The 25,133-nt window shown below is 39.3% G+C and overlaps 1 protein-coding gene across 1 annotated transcript in view; it reads left to right on the forward strand.

Moving 5' to 3' along the window:
* RELN (reelin) overlaps nucleotides 1-25,133 on the forward strand; it is a 297,658-nt gene that overhangs the window by 241,942 nt on the left and 30,583 nt on the right. Inside the window, exons 35-46 of the mRNA XM_050915640.1 lie at nucleotides 1,318-1,458; nucleotides 1,554-1,731; nucleotides 3,206-3,290; nucleotides 5,766-5,948; nucleotides 7,413-7,584; nucleotides 7,667-7,769; nucleotides 10,310-10,539; nucleotides 13,319-13,539; nucleotides 14,565-14,712; nucleotides 18,034-18,292; nucleotides 19,558-19,807; nucleotides 22,114-22,282. Coding sequence (XP_050771597.1) covers nucleotides 1,318-1,458; nucleotides 1,554-1,731; nucleotides 3,206-3,290; nucleotides 5,766-5,948; nucleotides 7,413-7,584; nucleotides 7,667-7,769; nucleotides 10,310-10,539; nucleotides 13,319-13,539; nucleotides 14,565-14,712; nucleotides 18,034-18,292; nucleotides 19,558-19,807; nucleotides 22,114-22,282 — 2,139 coding nt within the window. The remainder of the gene's footprint in view (nucleotides 1-1,317; nucleotides 1,459-1,553; nucleotides 1,732-3,205; nucleotides 3,291-5,765; nucleotides 5,949-7,412; nucleotides 7,585-7,666; nucleotides 7,770-10,309; nucleotides 10,540-13,318; nucleotides 13,540-14,564; nucleotides 14,713-18,033; nucleotides 18,293-19,557; nucleotides 19,808-22,113; nucleotides 22,283-25,133) is intronic.

The following is a 25,133-nucleotide window of genomic DNA, read 5'->3' on the forward strand; positions in this document are numbered from 1 at the left end:
TCACGCCATCGGAATTTTAAATTTCACTTCAAAATATTTCATCAGATATAATGTGAACTGCAGGAACTTAAGGAAGTAACAACTTTTGATAAGTGAATTCTTAAGTCTTGCCTATAATCTATGACAGCAAGAACAGGAATGCTAAACCAAGCTTTTCCAACATTTGTCCAATAAGAAGCAAGAATTAATGCCCTGACCCATCCTTTCATATAAAAGTATTTTCTGTCATTGCATATAACTTGTCATCCAACATTTAGGCATGGTAGTCGTGGCATTCAGCAAGTCAAAACACATGTTACTGGACGTGCCACCTCCACCCTTTTGACCGGGAGGAGAGTTCTGCCTGCCTTCTAGTGATATCACATGGTTGTAAACGGATGTGGCACATATGCTGGCATCCATCTCTCTGAATAAAATCATGCTCTAGTTTAGAAATAACAGATGATGATGATATTGCTTACGTTATTCTGAATAGTTCTGTAATTCTTCAAAGCACCCTACACATTACCTCTGTAAATTTCACCACCCAGAAAATGCGGTAGTAAAAATGGACACACAGTAAATGAACTGGGACTGGGGTTCACATCTTGGTTTCTAATTCGTAGTTCACTCCAGAGGACCACACATCTTCTTCCAAAGAATCTTCTTCACAAATATAATGATATCCTGATCCTGTCAAAGTCTGAGGGCAATTCTCTGGTGCATTGTCCTCAGCACATTTCCTGCCTGAATAAGCTGAAGATGATCTAACCCATAGCATTTTGATAGATTTTTTTTTCCAAAATACTTTCCTCATCTGAGGATAACAAGGCAGTCAGCAATCACAGCAGTCTGTATGCATGTGCATGTTTGTACATATATATTCATACATTGTTATACATATATATATGAACATATGTAATCATTGTTTTTTCTTTACACAACGCTTAGTATAAATGAACTTTCATTACTTTTTACTTTACTGAAGCAATTATATTGTTTTAACTCTGATAGCAACACATGGAGCTGTCGAATGCTAACAGAGCTAACAGTTTCTGTTCAACCACTTTGCTGATCAGCAAGAGTTGCAGCAATGTTCTTTCTTGGTTTTCACTTTGGGCACCTTCCTTTAGAGTCTGCTGGAATTTTGCCTAAAAACTAACCTGAGAAATTGAAATGTCCAGCTTCAACTGGAATATTATTTTTTTCCAAATACAGGAAGTCATGATTATTAATATGCTTTTCTTCTCCTGAAGTCTATGTGATTTAGTTTATTATTTAGCACTTTGTGGAGCAGACATTTTGAAGCCTGAAATACATTCACTTTGTCTTTTCCAGCTCTCCCAGAACACGGTTCAGATGGATTCAGTACAACTATGCTTCTGGTGTTGATTCTTGGGCCATTGATAATGTGGTCCTGGCTACAGGGTGCCCCTGGATGTGCTCAGGCCACGGCATCTGTGATGCAGGTCGTTGTGTGTAAGTAGCAACCTGCTTAATCTGCTTCACAGAAAGAATGTTGTGTTTTATCTAGGCCAGATGGATAACACCTTTTCCTCCCAATTTGTTGCTAGGTGTGACAGAGGCTTTGGTGGTCCGTACTGTGTCCCTGTCATTCCTCTGCCGTCTGTCCTGAAGGATGATTTCAATGGTAACTTGCATCCAGACCTTTGGCCTGAGGTCTACGGTGCTGAGAGGGGAAACCTGAATGGTGACACCATCAAGTCTGGAACAGCTCTCATTTTTAAAGGGGTCAGAGATTACTTACCTTGAAAAAATGAATAAAAACCAGTAGAGTTAAAAACAGAAAGTAAATTTTTTCTTGTTTCCCCCTTTATGTTTATGTCGAAGTCTTTAGGCTAGAATTTGACATTTTCATTTTTCTTGTCCTTTCCTGCCCTAAATATGCACCATGTTTGTCATAGTTGTTTTTTATGAACAAATGAGTTTCATCTGTTTGTTGGCTATTTCTTTCATTTGTCGTATAAATTCCTCCTTAACCACCAAAGGAAAAGAATGAAACTCTGCGGCTGAGATTCTTGAGGCCAAGTGAGTGATTTGGAAATACGGTACACATTACAATCAATTGGATTTGTGTCTTGAAATCCCCTGATGGGCTTTTGAGTATTTTGAATAATACAAATTAGTCAGCAGTGTAGTCTATGTAATCAATGTTTATGTAGTTAGCCTGTGTTTTACTTAATTCTGTCGCTTTAAAGTTTTCTAGCTCTTTAAGGATTTTTTTGTTAATTACAGGTTAAAAAAGGCCAGGAAATATCATATTTTCTGAACTTCTCAGTTCTTCAACAAAACACATAATGGAAAGACTTTTGTTCGCATAAGCACACAAATTTTAAGCTCACACATGAGTCTTCATTTGACACTGTGAATTCAGGTGCCCCAAAAAAGCAAACTTTAATAATGTTTGGTGTAGAAATGAATTCTTTAGAAATATTTCTTTGCAAAACCTTGACTCCACTTCAACCTCTTTAGATGACTTAAATCACAAATCACAGGATGTGAATTGTCTAAAACTTGGATTGGTTATTCCTGCAGGTTGTTCCCCTGGGGAAATGGGTGTGAGAAAGAGGGAAGCTCTGAGAGGTGGTTTGCCAGATCTCTGCAAAACGGGGACCGGCTCTGGCCCCGAGATCCACAGAACATTGAGCTCATCTATAGAGATGGACAGGATCTTAGGGGTCACTATGAGGTTTCCTGTCTGCTCCCTTTCCTTACTGCTCTAAGTCAAGAGGTTGCCCCAGAAGAGGATATTTGTACAAAATATTTTTTGAGGTACAGAAAAGAGCTCCTAGAGAGGGGACTTCCTGCCTGGAAATTAGGGTGCTTGGCAACTATACAATTTGCCCAAAAAATGAGTATGCTAGCTTGGACTCGATGTCTGAGTAAGTCAGTGCTTGCAGATCAGATCACATCCCAGTGGTTCAGAGCATGAACTGAATGAGCTGTACCTGTGTCTGTACCTGACGATGTAGCTGTGCCTCTGGTGGTGACACACACCCATATCTAGCCCTTTCCATTACTATGGCTCACTTTGCCAAGGCTATCACTGTCCCCATTTTCTGCCTGGAAGAAGGTGTGGGACAGAGAACTACCTCTCTTGCTTGCCACCGGCAGTCAGTAACAGACGACATCCAGACAATAGTAAGCTGCAGAGCATCTTTGATAATGGGAACTGAGATTCACACTATATGTTCTGTATTTGCAGGAAGGACTGAGAATGCTTGTTTCAAGAGATCTAGATTGCACTAATACTGTGTACATCCAGTTTTCATTTAAATTTATTGCCAAAGGTAAGATCACTGTTGATTTCCTATCACTTCTCTAGCTTTACTTATACATCGTAGCATCACAGAAAAGAATATGAATTTACATTTTCAACTTCAGTGTACACGATCATCAGTTTATGGTAGATAATATGGGAACTTGTTTGAGATTCTGCATCATCCCCACCTTGCTACCAGCCTACATGGCCGTCTGTGCAGTTCCTAAGAAAAAAATAAACTGTGGTGGTGTCAAAAACAGCACAGCTAGTACAGTCTTTGAGCAGAAGAGAAACAAAATAGCTCAAGATTTTTTAGAGATTTTGCAGTATGTTGGGAAAAAATGAATTTATCAGTTTTTTAAGTCATAAAATGGTGCCTATAGTAGATTACTTAAGGGACTGATAAGGAACTACAGAGTTTTTCATTTTCAAGCTTCAGTCCACTGCATTAAAAGCTCTTACCATTTGACTTCCTAGTAGGTATCTTAGACATGACTAAAACTCCATAATTCTATTTAATTGTGTATGAAGAATAGTCAGAATTTGCAAGCCAAGTTTACGCGTTGGTGTAACAAGCTTGAGACAGTTTCTCTCGTACAAGTATTTTCAAGCCAATGATTCAGTCTCACCCTGCTCCAAGCCCCTGCCATCTCTGGCTTCACAAAATAATTTTATCCAAGTCAAGAGTGACATGGTGGAGAACCACTAACCTGGCTGAGGGTTTGAGTCACTACAATACGATTTCAGAAGTTTTTCCCAGCATTGCTTGTAGAACCAGCACTTCCAGGCTGAACTCTCAACATGCAAAACCTCCTCTCCCTTTCTGAATTAAGTTTTATTCCCTTTAATAGGCATTTAATCATATATATTTGGCTATTTATTACTATTGTTTAAGTGCTTTATGGAAAAGAGAGAAACAATAACAGCCAAAAACATAACATGCCCCCAAAAAATAACATGCCCAATATTTCATGTTTAAAAACAGAATCTTTGTGAAGACTTCTTTTACAAAACTATGCCTTGGAAATATTTCTACATACGATCCTTGCCAAAATATTAAAAAATACAATGGGTAAAAATATCATTCTGAAAGGCAGGAATAGCCAAAGGCTCAAGGCTGGATTTTGACACTTGACCCACAAAAGTCAAAGCAGTGAAACTCCAGGAGAAATCTTCTCTCGTTAAATCTATATGGATTACTAGCCCTAGGCCTGGATCCAGGACTTAGTCCCAACAAGCTCCCTAATGTTGAATGCAAATTAATATAGCTGGGCACATCTCTCAGCTGTAAGCATTAAGAGCAGTGTGTTGTTTACTGTTAATTGCCACAGATAAGCTGAAATCAGCTCCTGACTGCAAATGTCTCCTCCCTGCTCTGTTCCACACACGGTGGTTGGAGACTTTGCACTGGAGCAGAGTGGAGCAGGAGCGCACACATCAGGCACTTTGGCTTCAGCAAATTTGGTTAATTTAAGAATAGAACATGGGAGAAACTTGCACAGTAACGCATAGAGAGGCAGGGATGAAGAAACTGACCCTTAGTCCTTTTCTGCTGCTAGTTCCTGCCCTCAGACTGAGTTTTTGGGGACGTGCCATCACTGTGCGACACTATGAAGGGAGTGGAGAGTGTAAATTTGTCTGAGTGAGAACTCAGCTCAGAGATACCATCACTCAGATGCTGATGTTCCTGGTCAGCAAGTCAGGTACAGGCCAAACATAGACTGGGGACTGAGCTTGTGCAGGGTAACCAGCATCAAGTGCGAGTGCTGGGCTCTAATCAGCATATGTTAATAGCTAGGGCTGTAAAGAGCCTTTATTGTCTCTTTAAAGCTTTAAGTAAACAAAGGAGGAACCGGTAGTCAGAAAATGCAAATTTTACTCTCAATTCCACCACTGATTTTCAGGCCTAGCTTAAAGCACAGAATATTGCTTTTTTGTTGGTGGTGGTAAAACATGCTAATAAAGATCCTCAGTGCTTTCCATCAATTATATGATTTCTGGGCATGAATATGCTCATATCAGTGTCTGCAGTCAGAGCCATAGACTATAAATTTGTGAGGATAAGGACTGTGTCTTTATCTGTGGGTGCTACAGAAGGTGATGATAATGTCTGGTACCCGGGAAAAACAAGCAAATAAATATTGAATTACTGAAAAATGTCTGTGGTAGAAGGAGCTGGTTTGTTCTAATCTAAAAAATTATAACACTGAGATAGCTTCTCATCTAAGTAATTAACTGTGACCATACATATAATGAACAGCAATGTACATTTAGCCCCTAATTCATTAGCATTTTGCAGACAAGCAAGGGAAAGCACAAGAAGATGTATATGTAAGATACATATATAACGTCTCAACAGCTTAAGTTGTTGTTAAAGGAGCCCATTCTCTGTAATAGGTGTCAGAGTAACCTAATTGTATTTACACTTGAAGAAGTGGTTTTGAGCTACTGCTTTTTAAAACTGGATTATAATGAACATAAATGCATGTCCTCTCTGCTCCAGGCACCCCCGAGAGGTCTCATTCCATCCTGCTGCAATGTTCTGTCAATGGTGGCATCACTTGGCACCTGATAGATGAGTTTTACTTCACACAGACTACAGATGTCCTCTTTATTAACGTTCCTCTGCCCTATGCAGCCCAAAGCAACGCGACGCGGTTCAGGCTCTGGCAACCTTACAACAACGGTAAGGAAGAGACACCCATGGGACTCCAGGTCCACACTTGCACCGCTCAGCATCTGTAAGAGGCTAGATTTTTGAACTTAACAGTAATAGAGACTCTTAATCATATTTTCTAATATTTGAACTCCTTCAATTAAAATTATCACAGGATTATGTTTACTGTTCTTATAAAGCCGCTATATGCTTTAAAGTGAAAGTACCTTGACCTAATACCCCTTGACTGTGCAGAAGACTGTCAGCCTTGGTCCTGGAGGGACTGGGAGACCAAGCAACACCGATAAAGTTAACTTCACTCAGGTTCTTCTCATTATTTTTAATGGACGTGATTCTTGTTTACACTGAGGCTCCATTAGAATGCTCCAATTATACAAAAGTGTCCCAAGTGTAAATGGGAACTGGGCCTACCTTGCTCAGAATTAACTAGGCATTAAAAACCCATTTAGAAAGAGTATGTAGTGAGCAGTTAATCTTTTGATTAAATTGTAAAGGACTGTAGAAAACCACAAGAGGAATGCAGCTCATTCCTCCTGTTTACAGGAGATGCGCCAGCTGAAGAAAGCTCTCCTCTGCTTTCAGTTACTCTGAGCACATCTCTTAGCAGGAGCTGACATTAAGGGCTCTAAAGAATTCTAGTGATCATTTAGACACGGTGATACAGCAATGATTTATTCCACGCAGGCAAATGCCTAGCGCACCTCTAACAAAAAAAGCAAATTCAAATCCGGTCCTAAGAATCCAGTTCCAGTTCATTCTTCTGATGGATCCTCCCTAAAACCTTTAACTAAGCTTTTCTTGCAGACATTATCCTTAAGTAGGAATTTCATTTAAAAGAAACCTTTTAATTTTCTCTGATCAACACAAAGGCTTTTAGATAGATGAAAAAAAACAGTTACACAAAAGATATGGCAACCTAATCCTTCCTCTCCAGTTTGCAAGCACCAATTTTCCGCCATACTTGAATTCATAATCCATAGGAGACAAGGTCACTCAGAGTTTCCTTCTCTCTTGAAGAGCTCTTGCCAGGCAAACACAAGCTGCTGAGTGCAAGGAAAAACGTAGAGAATGAAATTGTCCTTTCAGGCTGCTTGGGCTCTACAGCAACTGCTCATTTAGATGATTCTTAATTAAAGAAGACATTGATGTTAGAGTTTCAAAGTAAATGTGATTTAAACAGAAGATAATTGTTCAACACAGGTTTTTCACTCTTCAGTTTGCTGTGAATTCTATAAATTTTAGAGAAATAAAAGTTGATTCTGTAGGGTCAGGCTGCAGAGCAGTATGGGGACTATTTTCATGGAAAATGAAAATTTTCCCATCTTCCATTTCCATTTTCATGGAAAATGAAAATAGTGAAACCACACTTTTAGCATCCTTTTCTCCATGTAATCCATAAATCCTGGCTACTGTTCTGCTCTCTAATAATAGTAGTAGTAGGTCTTAATAGGAATGTTCCCCTTTTCTTTGTAGGCAAAAAAGAAGAAATCTGGATTATTGATGACTTCATTATTGATGGAAATAGCCTAAAGAATCCCATGATCCTTTTGGATACATTTGACTTTGGTCCCAAAGAGGACAACTGGTTTTTCTATCCTGGCGGAAACATTGGGCTTTATTGCCCATATTCATCTAAAGGAGCTCCGTAAGCATCCCTCAGCAATAAATTAGAAAGAAGTGACTGTGTAATAAACTGAATCTAAAGTACTCGTTTCCTTTTTTTACAGGGAAGAAGATTCGGCTATGGTATTTGTTTCAAATGAAGTTGGAGAACACTCCATTACAACAAGGGACCTGAGTGTAAATGAAAACACTATAATCCAATTTGAGGTACTTGTCCTCAAAAAGTTATTTTGCCTTTTGCTTAGAGAGGTCTATTCTTTCAGGTTCTGCTCTTTGGTGTATTTGCCCAGCTGTTATGATTGCAAGTAGAGAAGCCTGCCTAATTTCCCCTGTAATTGCTTTGATATTACTCTCCCTCATGTAGGTGTATCATGAAGCTTTTAATACACAGATAAGGGAAATTTCTGCCTCAAAGTCTTCTACTTTCTTGCCTAAATTGCTACTTTGTCCTTGCCTATATACTTGCACTGATAGCATTAAAGTCCATGTCTTACAAGTTGGAGAGTCACCACTGGCAGACAAGATGATGAGCAAAATATAATGAGGGTCCAGATTGCCGCTTCACAGCCTGCTCAGGATAAGTGTGCAGCATTTCCACGAGCTGACCCAGTGGAGAGCTACAACTTCATCTGTGGCACTAGAAATTAATTTTTCCTATCTGCTGGCTTAACTGCTCTGTTGTACTCTCAGAGAGCCAAGGTGCTGCTTTCCTTTTGCTTCTGCTCATGCTTTCATAGATGCTCTAGAGGAAGCTGTTCTTTGGCCATGATGGCCTGAATTCATCCCATCTTAGGGAGTTATCTAAAGCTCATGAATAAGGAGCATATTTTTTGTGCTTCTCCTATAGTCAGTGGAAACAGGTATCCCAATGACAACACATAGTCTAAACTAAACTGTGTTTCTGGTTTATCCTAAAATCTAAACTGTGCATTGGCTAGGACAGCTACTGATGGGAGTAACCATTTAGCCTAGTATGTATTAGTTTAGAGGGGTCATTATATTGTCATTAAGAAATTGTAAAAGAATCTTTCATGTAAATTGCCATGCCACAATTATCAGGCTGCTTTTAACAAAGATGTAGCATGCTGTAGCATTAAACAGCAGATTATACTGGTTTATAAAAAATTACTAAAATGATACTAAGGGTTTTCCAAGAAAACTAGGTTTAGCTGTGTACTCATACACGCTTCAGTTTGTCATGCAACTAATTCATAAATTATTGAATGCAAACCATTTTCTGTTTTAAAATTTAGATTACAGCCTGTAGAACAAAAATGTTTGAGGTCACTTTAAGATATTCATAAGTCTTCAGAGCATTAACCTCATAAAATCTACATTCTTGCTTCCATATGTGGTAAGAACATTGTTTTCAGCTCACGTTTTTGAGGACATTAGTATAAATGAAGAAGTTATGCATAATGCAGTAGATTTTCTCTCTGTGTCTCAAGAGTCAAAACCTATATTGGGTTAAGCATCTCTCTAAGCTTCCAGATGAGTAGACAACTCTTCTAGTCAAATGTAGGTTGATGGGACTCATGTGCGCTGAAGAGTGATGAAGCAAATTCGATGCAGGGTACATTTTCAACATTCATGCACAGTTCTAAGTATTACTGGGTTTTAGAAAGAAATAAATAGATTTTCATTACAGAGCAGCATGTTAGAAAGACACTTATTTTCCGCTACAAAGATATGTAAAAAACCCAAAATGTTTCATAGTTTTAGTACAGGCTTTGTATTTCATCGGCAAAGAGTTTTTATTTATTGCATGGTAAGTATAGTACATCTTATTTTATATGACAGAGTCATCCTGTAAGGGAACTAATTCTTCTTCTTTTATATAAGCAATTTGAAACTAAAAGAACATCTTAATATCAGTGTGAAAGAAAAGCAGACTAATTTGCACTGGGTGCATGAAGAAAATATGTCTTAAGAGGTCTCAGATTCTGTACAAAACATCATTTTATATTTTTTTCAGTAGTAGAACTGTTGTTCATATAAGTTTTCTGCCTTTTCTATTCTTCTCTACATCAAGAATCTCATAAGAACACCCTGAGAAGTTTGACATTGCCAAACTATGTTTTGGTGTGACATTGAATCTAAATCCAATCTAGCTACGACACTCTTTTAATGCTGTCTCCTAGGGCTTTGCCGCTATACACGAGCAAATGGGTAGTGAGTATGAAAGCTGAAGAACATATTGAAGTGATACAGCACACACCCTGTGGCATAAGCTTTTTTTTTTTTTTTGGAAGTGTAACATAAAAGACTATCATAGTGCAGCTCAGCAATTTAACAAAAAGTTTATGTTTGCACATTTTGTTTTAATCTTTCTGGTTTCAAAAATGCACATTTTTTTGGTGCTGTGATTACTTCAGTACCTGCCAGAGGACTGCAAGAGCTGATGCATTTGCTCCAGCAACGTTAACAGCTCTCCTTTGGGATTTTGTCTAAAAGTAACTTCATGGTTTTCTTTTAGTAGAAGTAGTAAGGGATTTCATATTACTTTCATTTTATGATAAGCCAGAGTGCAATATGCCCATGGACAGGTAGGGCAATGTGCAAGAGTTCATGTTCACGTGCATGTCCTGAGTGCATCATCCCAGTTGTTAAATGAGTTCCCAAATCACCATTTTCCTGGGCTAAATAAATACCATACCAAATGGGGGAGGCTGACTAAGATGAAGAGTGATGAGGAGTCCCACAGCCTGCCCTATGTCATCTTCTGCATTTCCTGTCTTGGCCCCCAGATCAATATCGGCTGCACCACTGATAGCTCCTCTGCCGACCCAGTAAAGCTGGAGTTCTCACGAGATCTGGGGGCGACCTGGCACCTGCTGCTCCCCTTGTGCTACAGCAGCAGCAGCCACCTCAGCTCCCTGTGCTCCACTGAGCATCACCCAAGTAGCACTTACTACGCAGGCACCACCCAGGGCTGGAGAAGGGAGGTCATTCACTTCGGAAAACTGCACCTCTGTGGGTAAGTGTCCAGCTCCTATTCCTGCCTACCTGCTTGTTGGTTTGTTTATATTTCTGTTTTCCATCCAAAATGTTCTCTCAGCACAAGAGCAGTGCGTAAGAACTGCGGCACTAGAGCAGATCAGATGACCAATTTTTCTCCGCTTTTTGTCCTGAATGTTAGTTAGTGTTCAGGTGATTCCCAAAAATATGTCGTGCTTAATGCTAATGTAGAATAACCACAGAAAATTTCCTATTTATCCATATATCTAATTGGTGACATTTTTATGGAAGTGGGTTGCATGGTAAAATTAATGCAAAACTGACTGTCCTTAAAGCACTTTGAATGTTCTTTACTGCAGTGCATTAGCCATTTGAATTCATCAAGGATATTCTTGCATGAAATTTGAGATTCATCAGAAAATGTAGTAAAGTGTGAGCTAGTATAAACTTGATTCTACTTCAGTGTAAGGAAATGGACTGATCTAAATACTCAAGGTCTCTTGTAGCTGTACAGTTCTCTGATTCTAAGAAATGAACTGCTGCAGTCTCTCAGAAACTTAAAGTTTGCGGAACAAACCAGGTTGGATGATAACAGATACATAGCATAGAAAAACAATACGTGCTAGCATGCATAATAATATGTAACTTTTCCAAGTATAAAACAGTACTGTTTACTTTTTCAGGGAAAACTGTCTTCTAGCGTCAACTCAGTTTATGTAAAAGATCACATCATTAAGGATTAAACTGTAGCACGTATGAATGAAAATGAGCTGTGCAACTATGAGACTTTATGAGTCTATGCAACTATAAGACTGAGTATTTATGAAACTACTGCATGCAATGGGCTCTCCACTAAATAAGTGGTCCCATATGTGTCTCTGAAAGTATGAAAAGACCTATCTCAGAGATGAGAACCAAGTTTGGAAAGCCTGGATGTTTAATAATTTAAGAAAATGTTTAAATTTTAAATTTGAATTTTCTGGTTTTGGTTTATGACAGTTAACATTTCAAGCATGGAACAGATAACCATCTCTTGCAGCAGCTCATTTGTCCTTCTGGTTTTGCCCAAAATAATTATTTGACCTTTTACCCAACTACCAATGCATCCCTCCAAATTAAAATTTTGACTAGGCAGACTCCTAACTCATTTAAACCTTCCAGGTATTTCGATTTAGTCCTCTGTTTCTCAGTGTTTCTGTCCTGTTTGCCTGCCTTCCCTCCTATTCCTTCCCCAACACGCCAGGCCAGAAGCCAATTGCTGATAGCCAGCCAAACCCAGCAGCACAGAGCAGCTTCCATGGAGTATTCGGTGCCATTAAATTCTTGGGCCAGAGGGCTGAAGGGGGATTTTCTCCACCAGAATCCACTGAAATAACATGAAAAAAACCTCCAAACCTGACTCCTTGTGTAATTCTAAAAAAAACCCAGCCTTTTTGTCCCCAAAGTGTCAAGTGATTATATCTAAATGAAGATGAAGACATTTTCAGTTATTTCCACTACATATGTTATTTTGGAAATTAATGTATGTTCTCAGCAGACAGCTGAAACCAAGAATTAGTATTCCAGTTATGTCCTTGAAGGAAAAGCCCAGGGCCTGTTGAGCCAGTGAAGAAACCCCTACCAACTTCAGCAAGACCAATATTTCACTCTCTGCTTCAGACACGAGTCACACTTCACCCTTGTCAGGAGGGAGCCTGAGAGAAGATGATGTGCCTCAGGAGTGGAACGAATCCAGCCCGTGGGGCAGAGATCTCCTCTGAAGAGGAGCTTACAACACCTCCAGCCTCACACTTGTGTCCTTCACCTCAGGGCGCACTAAAATCAATGTTTTTGACTTCCAGCAGGACTCTGGTTCTCGGGTATCTTTCTTGAAACTCTTAGTAGTGTCCCCACCCATCAACTATCCCTTATCACCTGAATCCCCTCACAAAAATTCCTTTTTAGCAAATCAAGACAAAAAAACTCGTCAGCTACCTGTGCTATTGATTCACCTGCTACATTTAGATATCTCTAACAAGACACATTAGACATGCAAGGCAATTAAGTGCTTTTCCCCTCTCACTCTTCTGGTTTCCTTCCTCCTTTAAAATGTTTTCTCAATTGGGAATAAAATTAGTCTCTCAAGTGTTTTTCCCCATTTCGATTTGTTTTCCCTCCTTCCCCAGTCAGTTCCTCTTTATATGCAGCATTGATGTGAGTAGCATTTAGGAGGCGAATTAAAAATGACAGGACAGCACCCAAAGGAGAATATAGTTGAAATTAACAACTTGCAATATCAGTCTAGTTTAAGATTAAGCTGCCCGAAAGCAAGCTGAATATCTGGTGACATGGCAGATCGTGTTTTCTTTCCTCGTAATTGAGGATGAGATCCTACCACCCCAGCTCCACAGGTAGTCTCCCTGGGGGCAGGGTGGCAGGATGAAGTAGGATTTCACTTTCCAGGAGAGGGTGAAAGTGGCCCGGTCAGACCACAGCCATTCATCCTTCCCATGAACGATGAAGAGAAGAGTGGTTAGATTTCAAATCCCATTTTCAAGTCCGTCATTTAGTTTTGGTATTACAACTAATCAATAATGTTATTTTTATTTCTGTCAGTACTTGAGTTGAACATCAACATAAAGATGCATAAGGTACTGAAGGAATTAGATATAGCAGTCAGTTGCTAGAATTAAGCTATTTATCAAGCCAGTTCCAACAGAAAGAATACTATATATGTGCATAGTATGGTGTATATATATGGAATACAAAAAAGATGGAACTATTATTTAAAGTAAAAGTACACTTTATACCTTTTTCAGGTTGGCAAGGTTCAGATGGTACCAAGGATTTTACCCTGCTGGATCCCAGCCAGTGACTTGGGCCATTGACAACGTGTACATCGGCCCGCAGTGCGAGGAGATGTGCAATGGGCACGGCAGCTGTATCAACGGCACAAAGTGCATCTGTGACCCTGGGTACTCTGGGCCAACCTGCAAAATAAGTACCAAGAACTCTGACTTCCTTAAGGATGATTTTGAAGGTATCTCTTTTTTGGGGGGAGTCTGAATTCTGCCTGTCCATCTTAGTGGAACCCAGGCCTCAAGGGATAAAACAGCAAAGTCTTCCTCACCCCTGCAGGCTTCTGAATATAATTTATGCTGTGGGGGTATTCCCATGAACCAAGTAGTTTAGATGTCATTCTCAAGCACAGTTTGTGAATGTCTGATGGCTATCAGTTGTCTGGTTTGGAGTGTCTGACTCTTTGTGAAGTTGTTAATGCTGGAATAAATCATCTTCACCAAAATAGAATTTCCTGAAACTGCATGTAGAAAATAATTTAAGAAGAAAATGATGGTTTGATGGTAGTTTGACTTTAGCACAGACAGAACGCATGCAAGTGAGGCAAACAACGGAGGGCTTTAAGGTTGTGTCGTTTCTCACTACAAGGGAAATCTAAGTGGCCTTAATATGGCAAACATCATATTAGAGCAGACCATGTGTCTCAGCAGTGAGGGCCACCGCTCAGCAGGCACGGTAGACCCCAAGCGAGCGATGCCAGGAGGGAACTCAAAGCCTCATGCATGCCTGGGCACATACAGCATCCATGTGCACAACTCTAAAACCACCTCGAGGTTTCCCCCACTAGCAAGCGTGGCAAGAAGAGCACATTTTGAATAAAGCAGCACCTGTGAACCAAACTCATCCCTTCATAGGTGCTGCTGTTCACTTTCAATTTTGCCAGCCCTTGCTTGCATGCTACCACATGGCATTCAAAGTTTCTTTATAAACCTGGGTACTTTGTTGTTATCTTTAAAAAAAATGAAGAAAAGTAGAACATCCTGGGAATAACTGGAGACTAAGATCCCATACTTCATACTTTTGGGTTTGTTTTGTTTATTTTGTTTTGATTCATGGCAGTTTTCTAGAAAACATTGCATCAGAAACACTGCATGTTTGTTCACTCTGCATGTGATGTTTAATTTAGCTCTCTTCCTCTGGAAATAGTACTCTTGCAGTAGGAGCACTTCAGAGTAAATCATAAATATGTATTTACTGTGTATTCAGGTCAGCTGGAGTCAGATAGATTCCTGCTTGTGAGTGGTGGAAAGCCATCACGGAAATGCGGTATCATGTCTGGAGGAAACAACCTTTTCTTTAATGAAGAAGGCTTACGTATGCTGATGACTCGAGACCTAGATTTGTCACAAGCCAGGTAACACAATTTCAAAGTTCTTTCATGATTTCACTGAAGAAACAGTATACTGAAGAATAATGCATCTTCTGTGGTAAAGGCAAGCTGATATATTCTGTGGTCCTTACTCTAGCAAATATTCCATTTTAACCACTGTTACCATTTTAAATTAAATTTAACTTGAACTTTAATGGGATTAACAATTTAAATGTTACTTTTTTCCTTGAATAAGAACTCCAGGATCTGATGCCACATCTTCAGTAGTTCATGCAAGTTTTTATTTCTTAAATGCATAACATGAGAAATAGATTGCACGTCACACGCTCTCCTTGTCTTACAGTTTGTTGTATTATGAACCATTGCTGAAACAGGAGTACCTGCTGCCAGTGTAATTCTTGCATTCATCATCTCATAATTCTTTCATTTCTGAAGCTTACTTTCTTCTTATTGTGGACATTTGTTTCCGATAATTCACTGAGAAATTCCCAGCAAGCTGTCACCAGCTACACTGAGCACAGCAATTGAAAACCAAACATTTTTAGTGTATTGAGAGATTTTGTTGTATCATTACAGCCTGCAGAGGAGATATTTGATGAGTGACACATGCTAAGCAAGCCACATTTAAAAAATTTACACTAATACAAATTAAACCACATCCTAATTGCGTGCATGCTAACAAATAGGCATTGTTTTCTAATTTATTCAGTATCTTAGCTTATATCCTTATGTTATTACTTTGGAAAGATTGCATTTTCCCCAAGACTTTTCTCCACTGATCTCTTGTAAACACCCTACTCCTCTCTAATGTTCTGTGGGAAACACTTTAATAGGCACTTTATCTCTTTTTGACTTGTCTTCATTAGCATTGAAGCTTTAAATAATGGTTTAATTGCAGAGCCTCATGGTCAATAAATACGCCTAATTTCTAACCATTATATTTTTTAGATCAGCAATTAGCTAACCCTCAGTGAGGTGTAATATTAAAGATCCCTGTACTGAATTTGTAAGATTCCTCACAGCAAACTTTTTTCAGAACTTGGTAAACACAAACATCAATTCTCTGCACTAATTTGATTTCCTAGACTCTTCTGAAATTAAAAGATTGTTTAACAAAAGATACAAGAGATCTTGTAAGTTGCTCCATTAGTCTAAATGACATGTTTTCCTTATTGCTCGTGTTCAAAGAACCATCATTTATCTCTTCTCCGTGATAGTCTGTAGCTGGATTTGCATATATTGACCTCAAGGTGTTACATGGACACAAATTACTTCTGTCTTAGTAAAAGGAAAACAAAGCAGTATGCTTAATTTCTTGTATATCCTGATGAAAAATAACAGTTATCAACAAATAACCGTACGCTCTCTTCTGAACAGCAAGGCAGACTGCAGTGGCGTTGCTGGGGGCAGCTCTTTAGCAACCTAAAGTAATTGCAGTGGGATTTTCTTAGTTTCCAGGCTGACTCTATCGGCCACCTGCAAAGCACAACAGATCTGGGGAGAGGTTTCAATTTATGCCAGGAATGATGAGAACTAGCATTTCTAATAGATCTTCTAAAGGGTACTAGACTCAGTAGTCCCATTAAAACCTCCCCTTTTCTTCCGAGAAGATCCCCTGAAGTACACAGGCGAGCAGTGGTGTCGTGCTGCAAGCCACGCTCAGCACCTGGGGATTGCGAGTGGACTCTGCAATCCACTGTCCACTCCCATCACATCTATATTTTAAAGAATTTAACACAGGGGACAGTATATCATCATCATGGTGATACCAGTAGCTGAAGCTGCACAGCATGAAATATCAGTAGGGACAGCCTATTTTAGGTATTGCACCTGATCAAATCCTTTTCAATTCTGAATTACTAGAAGAATATCCACACATTTTAGTGTTACCAGATCTACAAAAAACCTTTGCTTTTCCATTTCAAAACAGGCAGAACCTTTGCAAAATATCTGTGGCATGAGAAGAGAGATATTTAAAATTACTAACCTTTTAATCTGCTAGACTTTATGTTACCTACGAGTGGGTTATTACTATAGTAGTAAAAATTCAGATAAAAGAATAGCAATCCACAGAGAGCAGATTCAACAGAGACAAGGTCACCTGGGTTTATTTCCTTTGAAATATGTGGCGAATGTCAGAGTAAATCTGAGGAGGCACAAAGACTTGCCAGCAGTGAATCCAATCCATTACAGTTGATATGTTGATCCATGAGGGTCCCCAGTGCTCCTTTACAGCACAAGCAATATGTTATGTCTGGGACGTGGAGGTGGATATAATCTATAGTGAAAGAAGTTATATATAGCAGCAAGAGAAACCGTGAGTCACAGCGAGGACTAGAATTAATTGACTTCCAGGTCTGGTGTTTTATTGAAGCTTTGTCTGCCCAGCACCTCTGCAGCCTCCACCCCCAGCAGATCTACCTGTAGATCAAACCAGAGCAAGACTTTTGATACAAAACTTCTTTTGCACCGTTTCATTTAACCGTGAGCCAAGCAGCACTAATGCAATAATAATTAGAACAGATACAACACTCTAAAGCTGTGCAAAAGCTGTGCAAACATGAATTAATACTTGTAATATCCCTGCGAGTCTGATAGGTAAATATCATTACAGCAGCAGTTCTCTCCACTCCAAGTGCATAGTAGAGCTATTTATGAGCATCGGCTAAGGGGAAGAATTTCGCAGTTTGATACAAGTCTATTGTGCTGCTTTGGAGAAGCCAATTAAATAGGGGATGAAAGCGTTAGTGTCCCTGGGTGGCTTGGGCTGGCTTCAGGGAAGCCGGCACATTTAAGCGGTGTGATTTAGACAAATTTCCCAGGCTGATTAAATGGACAAAATGATCCCTGAAAGTGAAACGTGCTTTGTTCTCCTGTCCAGATTTTCTCTAGTTTATGCCAATGGAAAACTGGGATGCTTATTTTGAATTTAAGCATCTCAGCAAATTCATAGCAAATTATGATCTACTTAGGGCACCGTTGCTTTTCTGCCACTAAAATCTGTACTCATGGGCTACAGGGATAAAAATTTCACCCAGGATTATGTTTCTGATATTTGCAACACCATCTGCTATGCAGACAAAAGCTCAAAACATAAATGACCGGCTTTGTTCAGCCTCTTCTGCCTGGCAAACTACCACACGTGCAAAATGAATTTTTGTCATCCCACCTGTCTGTCTACTTATATTCTGGAGGCTTTGAAAAGGAAATCATAAGATCTCCTAAAGCTGACTCTTACAGCAAGAAATCACAGGGCTAGTCAATAGACAAACTCCAAGTCTCTCTAGTTGGTTATCTAGGATGTTGCAGAAAAGAAATCTTTCCAGTAATTGCTCCCCCTGTTAGATTTGTGCAGTTCTTCATGAGACTGGGATGCGGCAAGGGGGTGCCAGACCCCAGGAGCCAGCCTGTGCTGCTGCAGTATTCGCTCAACGGGGGCCTCACGTGGAGCCTTCTCCAGGAGTTCCTCTTCAGTAACTCCAGCAACGTGGGACGATACATTGCCCTGGAAATTCCCTTGAAGGCCCGTTCCAGCTCCACTCGTCTTCGCTGGTGGCAACCATCTGAGAACGGGCATTTCTACAGTCCCTGGGTAATCGACCAGGTAAGGAATACTCTGGGTTGGTTTTTATAATACAATTTTAGACTGTTTTCACTCTTAATGTTTCCCTTTTTTTGGCATATGTCATTTCACTGGGTCAAGCAAAAATGCTTTATATAAAGATATTCCAGAATTATAATAACCTAGCAAAATAATAGAACACAATTACTGTTTGCTAATCTTGTGGTTTTAATGCACCATTTCCATGTGGGGTACTGAAAACTTATTTTGGAGCTAAGAAAGTCTTTTACACATGGGTAGATCCTCAGGTTCACATCACAGAAGACCTTACCATGCAACATGCAAGTCTGAGTTCAAACTTCAAAAACATTCATTTAAAATCTATCCAAATATGTAATTGGTTTGGTAGAATGTAATAGAAAAACCTATAGAAAAATGTCAATCTATGTCCACCTTCTAATTCTGAAAACAAAGTTTTGTTTCATATTTGGGATTTGCTTCTATAAAGATTATTTTATTCTTTTGTATGACTTTGTATAAATCTCAAGAAACCCCACTAAAGTGATTGCGCTCTAAGTAGTGTTAATTGGGCTGTCCAAGTTCAACTTGCTTAAATATTTATGAATTTTTTTTTAAAGGAGTTAGTTCAGGTCCTTAGGAGAAACCCAGAAACCAAACTCCCAGCCACGTTTAATGATGTCATTACAAAATTTTACTTCCCATCCTTCCATTTAAAAAAGAAAATAATCCTTATTCTTTCATTCCTATATCTTCATTGAATGTAGTTATATTAGTTCAGAACAATCAGAAACTGAATTCAGAATAACAAACGAAAATTAATTCTACCTTGCTTGTTGTTCAATAGTAAAATGCTGACACCTTACAGTCAATGGCAAAACAAAGACTATTTCCCCAGTTCTATCAGCGGATGCAATCTGATAGTAATGCACCAGATTACAGTAGAGCTGAACAGTAAGCAGGAAAAATGACAGTGTAATCACTTTGCTCCTACCAACATTTATTTTTGTGAGCAGTTATACTTCATCCAGGATGGAGTTCACCTCCCTGAACTTTAGATTTGTATAGCTGAGCCAATCTCTTTAGGACCCCTTTATAGGAAAAAGATATTCCCCTTCCTCATAACCTAAACTCTTTACAAAGTAAATTTGTCCATTTTGAACCAGCAGAATATATACGCATAGATCAGTAAATCTCTTCCTCCTCCAGGATGCTATGTCACATGTATGTTTGTGAAGACTTCTAGACATTCATTCTTTTCAATAACAATTCCTTTCCTAATGTTTCAGATTCTTATTGGAGGAAACATCTCTGGCAATACAGTATTAGAAGATGATTTCTCCACACTGGATAGTAGAAAATGGCTGCTCCATCCTGGTGGAACAAAGATGCCAGTCTGTGGCTCTACTGGGGATGCTCTAGTGTTCATTGAGAAAGCTAGCACCCGCTATGTTGTCACCACTGACATCGTTGTCAATGAAGACTCTTTCTTGCAAATAGATTTTGCAGCATCCTGCTCCGTCACAGACTCCTGTTATGGTAATGACTTCTAAGTAATTCCTGCCCTTCCTCTTCCTCTTCTGTACAGGAAAGTTCACTTGTTTTCTGGTTCCATTATTCATTGTAACGAGAACTGAGAAACAAAAGAAAGCTGCATGTTTCTGTTAGGAATTGTAATATCAGCTTTTTTATTCTAGGTGTCTGAAGCCTAAGATAAACTAAAGTATATTAGTCCCTCCAAGCACTTAAGTTGCAGTTCAATTCATTTAAGAAAAAGACTAACAGCTGTCTTACTCAAATCCATTTACCAGTATATGGTATCCACTGCTTGGGGTGATCTTGTGGTTCTAATAATAAGCAGCTGGGTGTTCCCAGCATATGTTTCTTGCTTTGTGGTTTTGCATTTTCAGTCAAGCAAGTCTCAGTTCAAACCTCACTTGTACCTGTGTAACTAAGAAATCATTTATATCAGCGTACATCTGACACATGCTGAGTCAGCATCGACTGCAAAAATCTGTATTGTCCATACAAAATAATAAACATGTATGTATATGTATGTGTGTGTATGAACGTGTGCACAGATATATGCATATATATGTGTATGTATACATATACACATAATGATGCAATTTTTAATTACCTAGCTTCCTTTTTTCCATATGATGTGTATTGAGTGCAGAGCATGCTTTTATATGTGTACATGTATATATACACAGATGCACATATGCATACATATAAACATATAAATAAAAACATGCTCTGCACTCAATACACATCACATAGAAATTAAAAATTGGTTCATTATGTGATTTTTCAGACGCACAAGAAATAGGTCTTCCTAGCTTTTGAATGCTTGTTTGTACATCTTAAATTACATTCTTTTAGCATAGGGTTTTGGGGTATAGATCTTTTTTATGAGGAGGAGACTACAATATGTTGCAGCATGTAGCATATGTTAATTCACTGGGTTGCTGACTATTCCTCTAGAATTCTGCATAAAAACAGAAAAAGATTTTACATGAAGTCCCAGAAATGGCTTCTCTGATTTTGCTATTCTGAAGCCAATGGAAGTAACTGGGATATTTTACTCACATGCTTAACGCTATTTTTTTTCTTTTGGTATTAAAAAGACTGCAGCATCCTAAGATCATCTCTGCTAAGTTTAAAAGTGTTTTGGCAGCTTAGCTATATACTGGCCAAGAAACAGTTCCTTCTTTTTTTGTTTCTTTGTTTACTACACTTACCATTATCTTAACTTAGTATTAAAGTAGGCAGGACACTAACTAATCATGCTTCCAGTCATGATGAGCAAAGCATTTCATTTTGGTGATGGAGACTTAACACTAAAAAGTCACTTACCCTTGTTTGTATCCACTTGTCCTTGTATTTCTATAGCACTGTCTTCTGTGCTTAGACATCAAGTAGGAGTGATTGGGTGATTAGGGGTCATTCTCTGTGCATGAGGGTAGAAGAAATGGGTCTGTAGTAATCAAAAAAGATCGCAGATTTATGACCCCTGTCACTGCAACCACGCTCCATGTTTTACACAGCCAGAATGCCTGGCAGCTGGAATATTTACTTCAAGTTACAGTTCTGTGCCTATTATTATTTACTTTTTAATGGCTGCATAAAAGTTTAACTTGAAGTATTTAGTGAGCTTGACTAACCTTTATTTTTCATAATAAAGGTTTATAAGCCATAAACATCAAAACAATGAAATTGCTGATTTTTGCTGAGAAATGAATACATTAGTTTAATGTGGCTAGACCGTGTTTGAATGAAAACAAGCTCACTGACTAACAAACTCAATTTAAAATTGTTTATGCTGGATAATGAAATGAGCTGATCTGGAGGGGAGCGGAAGAGTGACTAAACCATCTTGTGACAGAGCCAAAAGTTTGAATTTGAGTGTTGCTCTGCCTTACACAATGATTACATCCAGCTGAATCTCATCCTTCAGCCTGAAAAACAAAAAAGTTGCTGGTCATGATGCTGTCACATCACTTTGTTGCACGCTGCAGCTACAGAAATTGGCTTGACTTAATCCTGGCAACTTAACAGATGACTCTGTTTTTGCACCTGTGGTCGCTTGAGTTAGGTGGCAGATGCGGAGGGGTACTGCAGCCTTCTCCTGAGCTATACCTGCTCAGCAACATGTAAAGTATCCTCCAGCACTGCCACCTAAGGGGGTAGCTTTGTGCTTCTGACACAAGGGTTTGAAAAGTTTTGAGTGCCTGTTTTGTCAGTGTAGACTTGTGACTAATGCTCTCTGGGGTTACCGGTTTATTGTAGACCTGTGGATGTAAGTCTCTAAATTAAGTAACTAACCATTTTTCCACCCTTAGCTATTGAACTGGAATATTCAGTAGACCTTGGGCTGACCTGGCACCCGATTTTGAGAGACTGTCTTCCCACTAACGTGGAATGCAACAAGTACCATCTCCAGAGGATTCTCATTTCGGACACTTTCAACAAGTGGACCCGGGTTACCTTGCCTCTGCCTCCCTATACTAGGTATCTCCCTCTGGTTTTCTGCAGAATAAATCTAAATGCATAACTATGTATTGAGGCATGATACATTATAGCATTAAGATAATTGTACCTTGCCATTTTTGTTTGGTCCATGTATATAGCAACAAATAAGTATAAGTAAATGAAGCCCCATCCTGCTTTGCATAAAAATTGCAAAGCTATTATGTGCATTTACTTTTCTTAGTTATTTAAAGATAGGAAATTCTTGTCCGTCTTATCTTGGGGAGGGACAGGGGGAACTTTTTAAAGAATCTCATGTTATTGTCAGCCTCACTAAATTCTGGTTGTTTTGGTGGCTAATTGGACTGGCTGAATTCCCACTGCACCCTATGCTTGCTGTTGTTGGCTATGAGCTGGTGTTTTAAATGTAGCACTTTTCAGGCCTCTTGTTTTTCTGTACATTCTTTATATCCTTTGTGTCTGTCTCAGCTTTGATGCTCTCGTCATTGTTTTTACACATGCCCCATTTTCACCTTCCTTTTCCTACATTCTTTTGTCTTTGAGGGAAGAAAAATTGTGGGATTTGCTGGGAGATTGCAGTGAAAGGAGCCATTTGGGACTGACAGTGCTATTGGGAGTGCTACCATACGGTTCCTTACAATGCCCTGAAAACTGCTGGATTTTTGTTTTGTTAGTCAAAAAGATCCATCTAGGGGCAACTGGGTAGTTCAGCCTTCCAGTTTGCGTCCTTCTTGATGTGCTGTTTTGCAGTGATAGCTGTGACTGTCCCCCACGCAGTCATACTTGATAAAGCTGGTGTAGAGCTAGCCCAAAGTAAAGCCCTGCAAACACAGGTAGCGTGGACGTCAGGCTCTCAGCACAACTTGACTCTACAGCTTTGCTCCTATTGCTGAGCCCAATCTCCTCACGTAGGCATAGGCTGAGCTAACTGCAGGCACAGAAGTACCACAGCGCAGGCAGAGCTTATGCCTGTTTGAGAAGGTTGTTGCGAAAGATGCCAGCTAATGCACATACGAGTTTGGAAACAGAGACCTTTATTTTTTAGCAATTGTACTGAGAGCGTCTATACAGTTGCCACATGTTTTGAAACCAGCAGTGGAAAAGTCTGTGTTCTATTACTAATCATTTGGGGCATCTAGACTCTTCCCTATCTTCAGTGCAGTGCTTCACGTCAAGTAGTAGTACTTTTTTAGGACTTGTTCCCAGCATTGATCTCTGCTTCCTCTTTTGTACTGCTTCACTACACATTGTCTGTAAAATCCATTACCCCAACAGTTCTTGTATAAAGTCTGTAAATTTGTGTTCAGGAGGGGCTTTCTGGGGCTGAATAGGATAAATCAGGACTGGAGTTGATGTTCCAAACCGATCGAATTTAGACCCGAAAGGAACCTACCACCTGAGGTAAATTCAGGTTTATAAATAACGGTGATTTTAAGACTGAAAAGTTTTTTGAGCAGTATATGTCAAAAGAAGAAGTCTGATGCCCTACTGAGGCAAAGATTGCTCTTCTGTCCAATCCAATAACTGTATTTGTTGGCTCAAGTAATACCATTTCCCAAAGATATTAAGATAGGAATTGCATGAGAGAGGTTATTACAACCGTAGCTTACAAGCAAGGGAGACGTTAAGCTTTAGAATAAGGAATAGTGCAGCTAATAGGCCCTTTAGTCTAGGTGCATTATCATGTTTATGCTGCTTTATTATTTCAAGCTGTTTAATAGCAGGTATGTGTCTCTAATTGTTTGTGCCTGTATGTTTTAGGGACATGCAGGCTACGTATTCAATAGCTTGGCCTGGTGCGCAGCACCCATACTTACGTAGCCTTTTAGGGCTCGTGTACTCCAGAGTGCTATCTAACCTCTGGTCTATAGAAGGGAATGAACACTTAGTTTTAACATAGACTCAGAGCTGATTTTAAAATGCAAATACAATTATAAAGCTTCTCCCAGGAGCAGCAGATCCATAAATTGTTAGTGAAGCGCCAAACCTAAAGCAGGCAGTGTAAGATATAGGTGCTTGTCTTTATTCCTAAAGGACTTCCTCACAATTTAGCATTTTTTTTAAAAATGCTATTTGCTGAGCAGCTAGACAGCACAGCAGTAGATTTCTCTTTGGATAAACTTGTTATTCATTCACCTCATGTAACATGTTTATAAAGAAATAATTCATAGGATAACACTGACCTTACCATAAAAGGTCTATTTTTACACTGAATAAATTTTGGGGATTTTGTTGTTTATTTGTTTTGGTGTTTACAATAATTGTGATTTCTCTTTGAGTTTCAAAAGAAAACGGACTACACAAAGTTCAATGCTGCCATCTAGTGCTGTTCAGCAAAACACGGACTAGCTTGAATTTAAAATGGTATTTTTGATAAGTTACAGAAATTCATCTACTCGCAGCTACTCAAACATAGGTGTCTACTGCTGCGTGATCTGAATAGCTATTTGGTGTCCCCTGACTGTTTCAGCTGGGTTTTCATCATCTATCTTGGGAGCTGAGACACTTAATTCACATATAGCTACATCAAAGCAAGGTGTTTGAATAGGGAGTTAAGCCCCCTTTACTCAACAAAATGAAAATGATTTACTGAAAGGAGCCAGGATCACACCATAGTTCATTTCTTAACATTTTCAGCCAAGCCCTGGATGGAGAGGAGGGAGGAAACTGCAAAAACAGGGTCATGCCACAAGCCCTGCATGGGTGCTTTCACCTGTCCCCTGTAGATTTATAAATGGCAGCATCTTGCTTAGGAGCCAACCCACTCCCTAGAGCTGCTCTTACCTAAGTGTAGTTGGGAGAATTCATAAAGAAAAAGTTGGGTTAGTTTGTTGACTTGGACTGAAGCAATAAAACTCAGGCTCAGGGTGAA

This window comes from Gymnogyps californianus, chromosome 1, assembly GCF_018139145.2.
Source record: "Gymnogyps californianus isolate 813 chromosome 1, ASM1813914v2, whole genome shotgun sequence".
Lineage (NCBI taxonomy): Eukaryota > Metazoa > Chordata > Aves > Accipitriformes > Cathartidae > Gymnogyps > Gymnogyps californianus.